This window comes from Melanostigma gelatinosum, assembly GCF_949748355.1.
Source record: "Melanostigma gelatinosum genome assembly, chromosome: 15".
In the NCBI taxonomy this organism is placed as follows: Eukaryota; Metazoa; Chordata; class Actinopteri; order Perciformes; family Zoarcidae; genus Melanostigma; species Melanostigma gelatinosum.
This window is the reverse complement of record NC_136648.1, coordinates 10,684,188-10,694,645: the sequence shown is the minus strand read 5'-3', so window position 1 is coordinate 10,694,645 and position 10,458 is coordinate 10,684,188. Positions and strand designations below refer to the sequence as shown.

The 10,458-nt window shown below is 41.4% G+C and overlaps 1 protein-coding gene across 1 annotated transcript; it reads left to right on the top strand.

Moving 5' to 3' along the window:
• Nucleotides 1-2,485: 2,485 nt before the first annotated feature.
• On the top strand, nt 2,486-10,351 carry c8b (complement component 8, beta polypeptide; the record flags this gene model as incomplete). The annotated part of the gene is made up of 12 exons (XM_079285854.1): nt 2,486-2,508; nt 4,269-4,416; nt 6,090-6,237; nt 6,444-6,585; nt 6,716-6,848; nt 7,927-8,124; nt 8,287-8,527; nt 8,822-8,950; nt 9,048-9,211; nt 9,691-9,844; nt 10,042-10,113; nt 10,203-10,351. 12 exons carry the CDS (start codon nt 2,486-2,488, stop codon nt 10,349-10,351), a joined length of 1,701 nt encoding a protein of 566 aa, XP_079141980.1.
• Nucleotides 10,352-10,458: the final 107 nt, after the last annotated feature.

Here is a 10,458-nt window from a genome sequence, read left to right as displayed (position 1 = left end):
CGACTTGTTTTGAACGGAAGGGTGTTTCGTTTGGAGATGGCGTTTAAGCTTGCTTGGCACCATGGCGCTATTGGATAGCTTCTCACCACACACCAAGCACAGCGGACTCGGTGCCGTTGCATCCCCGGTGAACGTAAATCCAAATGAAAGATAGCTTTCGCTGTATTGCCTCGAGCTCACCGTCTTGTCTTTTTTCTTTTGTCGACCACTCATACTTGGGCCTTCATCTGGGTCAGAATTTTGTCCAGGGCCCTGTTCGGCATTTGCATTTTCCCTTCTCAAAAACTTCTCCATCACTGTTACCTTTTTTTTTTTTTTTTTTCATCACTGTCACTTGCTCGTCTTGCTTTGATCCCAAACTGTCACTGTCACGTGTCGCGCAGCACTAACTCTATTGTCTTTACAGGTATTTAAATCCCTCTGCTGCCACCCACTGCCATAGAAGAGTATTACATTATCTGCGACACTTTATTACAGCACAGACACCCGACAATGGTTAATTAGGTGATATTAGAAAATTTCCCACGGCACACCTGACGATCTCTCGCGGCACACTAGTGTGCCGCGGCACACCGGTTGAAAATCACTGCTCTACTGTATGTGTCAAGCAAACGAAAGACAAGGAAGGCACAAAGTTGCCCCCTGGTGGTCATAGTTGTAACTGCAGAATTGCAGCTTCGTGATTTGGTCAATTGGTTTGTCTTCTAGGGGACGGAAGCGCTCAAGGCCAAGACAGAAGCTCACGAGAAAGAGATGAAGAGAAGGATGAGTGACCGTGAACAGCAGCGTCTCCCACAGCTGGATTACACAGATGTGTTCTGTTTTTGCAACCTTTAAAGGATACTTTGGCAGTTCTGTAATAAGCTGGCTATCCTAGGATCTGCTTTCCTCTAGAGGCCACATACTCTACTGTACTCCTCAGCATGACAACCAGACTTTGGCTTTATCGGCCAATCAAAAAACCGTCCAACCAGGAAGTGACCTTTGATCTTTGACCGAAAACCTACGGCAGGAGGCGACTGCACCCTCCTGTGACGGATTAATGAGTTTATACCTGTGAGGATACATTCAACGGCCGTGGTGACACTGAGGATGCTAATTCTTTTTTGGGAACCTTTTCAGAGGAGCAGCGTGCTACTGTATGTGGTTGACCTTAGTTTGTCAGCCGCCACCAGCAGAGACTGTGCACAGCAGATGGATTTGCCAAATGTTCTCATAGTGTTGCTCCGCCGATTCGTCCATTTGCATGAACAGACTTAATGTGGATTCAGCGGACTCAGCTGTGAGCCAAACTGTTCTCTGCAGCTTCCTTCTAGAACCGAGACAAATTTAGAAAAAAAAAGTTTTGATTTCTTTTTCTTATTTTATAAGCTGTGAATTCTTAGTTGATGACGCCGAGTCGAAATGACTTTGAGGCATCAATGTGTAAACTTTGCCAAACATCTATTTTGTAAATAAGAATCTGCCCGGTCCCCTATACCCGAGCCTCTGTGCCATCAGATAGCTCTCTGCCTCTTGGATGCCAACTACCTGTGTTTCTCAAGCAATGCCCTACCAGCACCTCCATTTTTTGACGTCTGGATGTTTGTTTACGCTTTTGCAGCCATTTATTTTTAATTTCCGGACATATCTTTGTTTCTGTTCGGTTTTTGAGGTATGAACTGTGAATCTGTGTTACATGGTCATTCGAAATAGTCTCACTCATTTTGAGCTTGAAAGAAATGAAGGGGTTGAAAGATATCAAAAAAATCCTACTGCTCCTTCAAGGTTTCAGGTTTTTCTATTTCGTAAATATGGAGGCAGATTTTCCTGCATCTCTTTGTTTTTAGATATTCTACATCTCCAGCTGAGGTCGCATTGTTTACAATTTGCCTCTTTGATTCATATCTCTGTTTTGTTTCTTCAATAAATAAGCAGAATAAACTCACACTGGCTTAAGAACCATGAGCTCGGAGACAGTAGAGTGCATTTCTATGCCTTATCAGGTTTATTTTTGTTGTCCAGTCACTGTTCTTGTCAGGTCATTTGTATACAGTCAACAGGTCATTGTTGTAACTAAGCACTTGGGCGTATTGTAGGTCTGCTCCACTGAATCTAAATGGTCAAAAAGAAAGGCAACTTTATATCATATGAACAATAGAGATATCACTATTATCCGCTAGTCTTACAATAACAAATGGTAACTGTATCCCTGCTTGTGTAAGAAAAATGAGAAATAGTCCAAAATATTTTGTAAATTTTATTTATGGAATTAAGAGTTGTCATGAAAAAGAGAAAAAAGGACTTTTGTACGTCTATGACTTCCCCATACACTGTACCCATGCCACTGTTCAGTCACAAATAAAATATCATGTGATTCCCACTTTCCTTCTTGGTTTTCTTTCTTTAAACCGATGCCGTCGTTCTAATAATGAACCTCCTGTAAAGGTCACAACTGCAGCCAACAGAGGTTGCTCTTCTCAAACTAATGCTGCAGTCATGCTCCATGCAGCCAATCACTGCCATCAGGTAAATGTGATTTATTAGTACAATCAATTCTTCCTCTTTTTGTAATGATTGTATTGCTCAGTCACACAATGGCATTGAAAATTGTCATTAAGTAAAATTACAGAAGTATTCAAAGCAAAATGCACTTAAAGTTTTAAAAGTACAAGTGCTCATCTTTATTTTACTACATGTATGCATCAGTGTGTAAGCAGTATTCTACTGTAGCTGCTCAAAGTGAAGCTAGATTTGAATGCTTCATACAGTTCGGTATATTCAGTCATTGCCAACCGAAGGGTTTGGGCCCCCTGCAAAGAGTCACAAGATTAATCTGAGGGGTCATTAGATGACTAATGTGGTGGAAAGTAAAATTAATATAAAGTGTTGCTGCACATATTAGTAATAAGTTGCTTTTGTTGTGAAATATTGGAACATTTGACCTGTTTTTGCCTCCAACAGTTATTTTAATGAAATCATCTGAGACGTTTAGGGGGGAACTGCTTAAAACTCACACACATCTGCTTTTTGTAAGGATGAGAGCCTTTTGGTTTCATATTAAGCAATAAGCTTGTATTTTACAAGCTTATCACATTTTTGTGTGTAAGTAAAACCAGCTGTCAAATAAAGGTCATATAGTAGGAAGTACGAGTAGTTCAGTGTACTTACTTTCTACCACTGCTGTCCTTACAATCATAGATCTACTAATCACAGCACACACTGCAAGAACAACAAGCCTTAATTGTTTGTTATAAGTATATTATGAGTAATTTCATTGGTAGCAGTATGTGCACCAGTTACTTAGTATCATGTTGCTTTTCACAGAGTCAGTAAACGTCAGTGGAGCCAATTGATTGTGTCATTCTGTAAAATCCAAAATCCGTGAAGGTAAACAAAGTTTGAAGGTTCAAAAGTACACAAACATGACTCAAATGGTTCAACTCTGTAACAGGAATTAACTTTACTCTGTAACAGGAATTAACTTTATTACAAAGCTGTCATTTCCCTCCACTTTTATATGTTATTAAACCAAAATATGTTCTTGTCTTTTCAAATTCTTCCCATTCCTACGGATTGTAACCAATAAAGTTTAAGATGACTGCGAATACGCAGAGCTCCTGGATTAAGCGTGCCTATAGATCCAAACCTGCTTCACTATAAAGCTGACGGCATACGTTCATTACTGACACAAGACCGAACCCCACAACACCTTGTTTAGTGGCACCGAGGCCTGCAGTCTTGTGTATTCAGCTCCACCTCTGCAGCAGCGCTGAGTTCATGTGCAGGCCAGTATTGATCGCTGTGTGTTGACTTAGAGAGCTGAACGGTGTCGTCTCCTCGTTCACGGTCAGGCATAACACACAACCATGCTTCCTGTGGTGATACGGATGAGTGCACTCAGTTTGCAGTGCTGTCTACTCTTTGTTACTTTGGTGCTACTAAGGTAGGAGTTTTATTTGTCTGTTTAGTAATAGGTCGCCTTTATTTTAATGTTAATTTCCATTGAAGTTCATATAACCTAATTGCTGTCAAAAACATGTTGATTTTTATCCTCCAACATAGTTTAAATGAAGTTTTTCAGTGTGAGATTAAAAGTGATGTGATTCACTTCGAAGTCCGCACTAAGTCTCTAAATCTAAGTCTTATTTCTGCGTATATGTACTTCTATCAGAAGCCAATCCTACATTTGTTTTTGAGAAATAAAACATCCTCCAAAGCCGTTAAAAGTACCTTTCAGTAAATAAATGTCACTTTGTTTTGCTTTGATTTTCATCGACATGTCACAGTAAAGTTGCCGTCACAACAGCGAACAATGACGAGCCCAGTGTTCGTGAATCCCGGTCAGTGGGCGATCAGGTGGTAGTTCATCCGGTGGACTGTGTTGTATCAGAGTGGAGCTCGTGGTCACGCTGTGACACCTGTCAGAAAAAAAGAGTAAGTATGATGACACCGGACAGGTGATCGGGGGCCCTGGAGAACATTACAGCTACAGCACATGCATTAGTTGGCCCATCAGGACACCACAATAATCTGTTATCAAGATAGAATAAAATCACTCATTTAACATGTTTAAATTACAAATGCAGTCAGACTTCTTCTCTTTGAGAGCAAATTCTGATACAGTTAGATTTGTCAGAAAAGGTTTAGCTCTGTCTTTAACGCATAGGCTATATGAACACTAACTCTAAGTTAAAGCTGAGGTAGGCAATTTATTATGACATCCCAACAGCAATCAATAAATCAAATGAATCAAAATGAAAGAAAACAGTATCTGTTGTTGTCGCAGGACTTTAATAAGCCTGTCCAATCATTTCGCCTCCCTACCTACCTTGCCTGCTCACACTCCACGAGCTGCTAGCTTCACAGCTGTGAGCATTGTTGTTTTTTATTCATTATGGTAATGTTTTGTGCTTTCTTACATGAGAATGAGACATGAGGCAGTTAGATACCGCTGGCTCCCCTCCCCGACGCTCGCTCATATCCTCCTCGGCCTCCAGCAGATAGAATAAAATGTAGCTTTCTCTTGATGGTATCTCCAAAGTTGCATACCCCAGCTTTAATTTAGTATTACCAAAAATGCCATGAAGCAAACAGTGTGAGCGTGAGCTTATCAGCTGAGTGATAGCGAGAAGTGTACACCTGCATGAATATGATGATGATGTTACGAGTCAGCTGATCAGCCTGCAGCTAGCTAATTTAGCTTAGCATAGAGAGAGGGAGAAAGGATCTGGCTCTGCCCAAAAGTAACAAAATGTGTCTACCAACACATTTATTAACATGTTTTATCTTGTTTGTTTTAAACAATCCCAAAGTGTAAATATACGAAAACACCATTTTATGGGATATGCGGGTCGCATCATTTATTGTTCGGGTAAAGTAGCTTCCTGGAGTCTCTGTCCATTGCTTAGCAGCTGATCCTGACTAATAATCAGTAGCTGTTATGTGGATTTTGTTACCTTACAGAGCCACACTAGCTGTTTACCTTATTTCCAATTCTTAGTGCTAAGCTAAGATAGCCGGCTGCTGCTAGCTTTAGCGCAGTAGAGTGTTAGCAATCTTATCCTCTAACTCTTGGCAGTAAGGCAAATAAATGTATTTCCCAAAATGTCACACTTTTCCTTTAATTGTTAACCTTAACTTAACAATCAAGCAAATAAATCAAAACAAAGAGAAGAAAAGTACCGGTTTTATGGACTGCATTGAGCTAAATATATGTCTAATATGCCCCTGCACTTCTGGCCAGATAAATTGATCCAGCCCATTGTTACTCATTGATGTTATCATAAATGAGATACGATTTTGATACAGCAAGCTGGGATTGAATTCTGCAGACTGAGGCATTCCACATGTTGACCCTTGAGTGCTGTTTTTCTGTGAGCTCCTCTGCTGGCAAAGGTCTCAGCTGATGTACTTCAGTGCTCTATCTCATCCACTTTACAAGGAGGGGGGATTAATAACCTTGACATGACAAAGTGAAAACAGCCCTCTAATGGGATTTCGGCTGTTATAGTTCCCTGGAGCAATTTCCACCACCTTTATTGGGTAGCGGCGAGCCTTCCTCTGTGTTTCTCTGACCGTTTATGTGTTTATCTCCCTCAACCGTCCAGTATCGCCACGCTAAACTGGACCTGCCATCCCAGTTTGGAGGACAGCCGTGCAATTTTCATGACAGGGAGGAGGAGGCCTGTGACGTTTCAGCCCGCTACACCTGTAACAGTGTTCCTTTGTGTGAGGGATTCCTCTGCAACCAAACAGGTATCTCCTAAACCACGCCCCATATACTCTTCTCTCTCTTAATTAAGACTTTATGCTAAGCTAAGCTAATAGGCTGCTCGCTGTAACTTCACATCTGGCGTTCAGATCGAGCTCCTCGTAGCAAATTTCCAAAATGTCAAACTAATGATTTTATCTTGTTTCGGAAACCATTACTAAATGCCATCCACCTCCTTCCTCTCCTTCAGGTCGCTGTATTCCCAGAACTCTGCAGTGTAGTGGGGAGGATGACTGTGGGGACATGTCAGATGAAGCTGGCTGTAAGAACGTTCCCAAGCCCTGCAGGCAGGAGGCTGAGGAGTATTGGGGAATTGAAAACCTTGCCAAAGGGTGAGTCACGTTGCAATTAGTCTGCAATGTGAGTCCCAATTATTTTTCAAGGACTGAGATACATGAACGTGTTGCTCTTCTCAAATCAATCTGCTCGCCGTTAACGCTGTTGCTGTCACTTATCTTTCAGAATCAACATCTTGAACAGTAACCTGGAGGGAGTGGTGCTTGATAACAGATACTACGCTGGCAGCTGCTTGCCACACTACATCGAGGATGTCAGATTCAGGAAGCCTTACAATTTGCAACAGTACACTCTGCAGGTGTATGATGAGTTTCAGTTGATAAACAAGATTCGGATTTTTTTTCTATACCACTTTAATATGTCACACTGTGTAAGGGGTCAGGAAGTAACTGTGCTGTAACTAATGTCTTTAGTAATTAATTATCACTTACTTAAAAAATAACTTCATGAATGAATTATAAGCCATTAATAAGAACAATTTCTTGGCTGACAAATTGTTCAAAATCTTTTTGACGGTTTGGAACATATCATCCTGCAGAGGAACTGGATCAAAATCAATTAATGAACAATTTATTAAGCAATTATTGAAGGTGACTTATCATGAAAAACTATTTTTTCCAGTGCTCGTGCACATTCAATTGGGTATCTGGAGTGCCTACCAGCCGTAAGACAAACCAGTCCGTTTTTAGTGGGCTGCCTTGATCAGAAAACGTGTGATTCAACAATATTTGGCTCCCCTTCCTGCATGTACATGCAGCTTCGTGTGACACAGGGAGAGAGAACTACAGCGAGAGAGAACTATACCTTTGCAAAGGTGCACCAGATTTTTCTTGCAAGCCAATCAGAGCAGACTGGACTTTTTCAGGAGACAGTCGCTAAAACGGAACGTTTAAGACAGAGGGTGAATACAGGTATATTCAGACGGACAAATTGAGAAAAATAATGTGTTTTTTAAACATTAGCATGTAACACGTTTTAGTAGAAACCCCCAAAACAAAGACATGCAAAGTATGAACTGAACTGAGCATGATATGACCCCTTTAATGGATTACCAACATGTATAACTGCATTAATAGAAAGGCAAGACACCCTCCAACCTAATGAGTTACAATTTGCTCTTATTAATTGTTTATAACTGCTCTATAAAACATTAGTAAATTGGTTGTTAACTTGACAAATGCTATTAGTGGAAACCTATAAGCCCTTTATAAAGGGTGCCTCATTAGAAAGTGGTGCCATATTTTCTTTGTGTTGGTTGCATTTCCTCTCATTCTTTTATCTGTTATTCAATGTTGACAGTAAATTAATTACTTACTAATATGGTCTTGCTTACTACATACTAAAAAGGAATTTTTTTGCTTCCCATATATTTACAGACAAAAGGCTCGTATGAGTTCACCCTGCAGTCTTTTGAGTCGTACTCTGACTACATGGATCACACCGTAAAGGAGCGCGAAACCCAAACCACTGTTTCCATTGGCTTTGCCATTCCAGGCATAGCTGAATTTGGCTTTAACTACAATGATGCCAAATACACCAAGGCCGAACAGAAGATTCGCCGCGCTTCGAGCAAGGTGAGATGTCTTTTCTCCTGACCTCTTTACAACCTAATTCTCAAAAACAAAACAGATGGATTCATGATTTATACGAACACACAATTATTCACAATACCTGCACTCTTAACCTGAAAACGGTGAAAGTATCCATCACCGGCCTCCCACTGATTCTCCTCTCAGACGAACAGCTTTGTGAGGGCCAAAGCAGAACTGGAGTTGGCCCAGTACATGTTGAAGCCCGATGATTTGATGCTTCACCCTGAGTTCCTGCAGCGCCTGCGCTCCTTGCCACAGTCTTATGTTTATGGGGAATACAGACAGATCTTCAGGGACTACGGCACCCACTACATCACAGAGGCAACCCTCGGAGGAGACTATGAGTACACCATCATCCTGAACAAGGAGAAGCTCGAGAAGACAGGTAATAAATATCAGCGGCTGCCGAACCAGAGTAACGGGGGCCCCAAGTCAAATGAAGTTTGGTTTAATTGCTCAGTTTATTAAATTGACTGCACGTTTCAAGAATGCATAAAGCAAATTACCATGGTCAGATAGTGGGGTTTGGCAGTGACATCATCTATATTCTGTCATCTTTAACACAGACACCAAATAAAGAGTTGATAATTAACCATTACAGTGAAATGGCTCAATTTCTTGAATTATAGTATGTTGTTGAAAGGCAGTAACCTCTCCCTGACTCCCTTTTTTATTCCAGATTATTCTTTGGACGACTATAAACGCTGTACGCAGTCAGGCCTTAAGATCGGGGGCAACATATACGGTGTTTATGTGGCGGTGGGGTTTCATGGTGGATCCTGTGACGGCGTGCTGAACGAGATAGGAGGTGAGGTTACACGTTTTACCAAATGGCCTGCAGATTATGTTCTGTTTAACGTCAAACACTGATGCTAAAACTCTGAAGTCACTTGGTCTCTCCCCAGAGGACACAGTGCATGGCAGCATGGTGGAGGACTTTGTCTCTGTTGTGAGGGGGGGAAGTAGTGAGTCCATCACTGCTTTGGTGTCTAAAAAGCTTCCCACCCCGCAGCTGATGGGCCTCTGGGGCGAAGGCGTGCGATTTAACCCTGACTTCATTCGCAAAACAGTGAGTTTCTCCTCGTGCTTTGCTTCTCCCTTTTTTTCTCACTCTCCTTGTCGATTTCTGTTTTCATTCATAATACCTGCTATAATCCCATTCATAATTCTCTTTTATCTATGTGTGTCCTGTCTCCCACAATTTATTGTGACATTAACATAATTAATACCACTTTTTCATCTTCCTTTATCTTTCTTATCTTAATTTGCAGCAGTAATAATACTGGAGTTTGATCTGACTTATTGACGCAAAACATTTACTAAGAATACTAAGAGTTGGTCAGTGTTGGTACCGGGGTTGATACCATTACAAACATGGAAGTACAGCTAGGCTGATTAATAGCAAGTTGGAGAACAAACAGCAACTGTGCCAAATACAAATAGGCTCAAGTTTCTGCCCCTGTGGGTCTTTTCAGTTGGCTCGATCAAAAGAGAATTCGATTTGAAGAGTACAAAGATGGTTTAGTGGTGACATTTGTTTCTCATTAGACACGGCCCCTGTATGAGCTGGTGATCGCCAGAGACTTCTCCGGTGATGCCACCCTGAAAAGAAACATGAAGAGAGCGCTTTCAGAGTACCTGGCAGAGGCTAGTTCGTGTCGATGTGCTCCGTGCCACAACAATGGAGTGGCCGTTTTGAGAGGTATACCTCAGAGGATATCATTATGTGGTGTTCATGACAAATGTATTTAATTAATTTGATCTATTTTCACCCCATCATCAAAGGGATGCCAAAGGAAGCCAGTAACACCAACAATTTTTATATTTGGTTCCCAAAGACAATATAATGTTTACAGTGTAACGACAGTGATAATGAAATATCTTCATCTCCCTCAACAGGCACCAGGTGTGACTGTGTGTGTCCTGTTGGCTACTTTGGACGGGGCTGTGAGATCACTAATAGGCGGAAAGGTAAACTCTAAAAATACATGTTTTTTCTTTCATTGCACAAACACATCTTGACATAATAATATGAGAACTGACAAGGCCACTTCTGACAGATATAACCATCGATGGCAGCTGGAACTGCTGGGGTGCATGGTCATCCAGCAGTGCAAGGACAATGACGAGGAGTCGACAGTGTAACAACCCAGCACCCAGCGAAGGAGGCCTGGCATGCAGAGGACTGCAGCAAGAGTCTACTGAATGATTTTAATATCTGCTCAACAGCCCTGTTGTCAACCTTGATATAAAGATTGATAAAAACCCTCCTGAAAATAGAAGTTTGGTCTGTCCTAACTCGACCTGCCTGAAGCA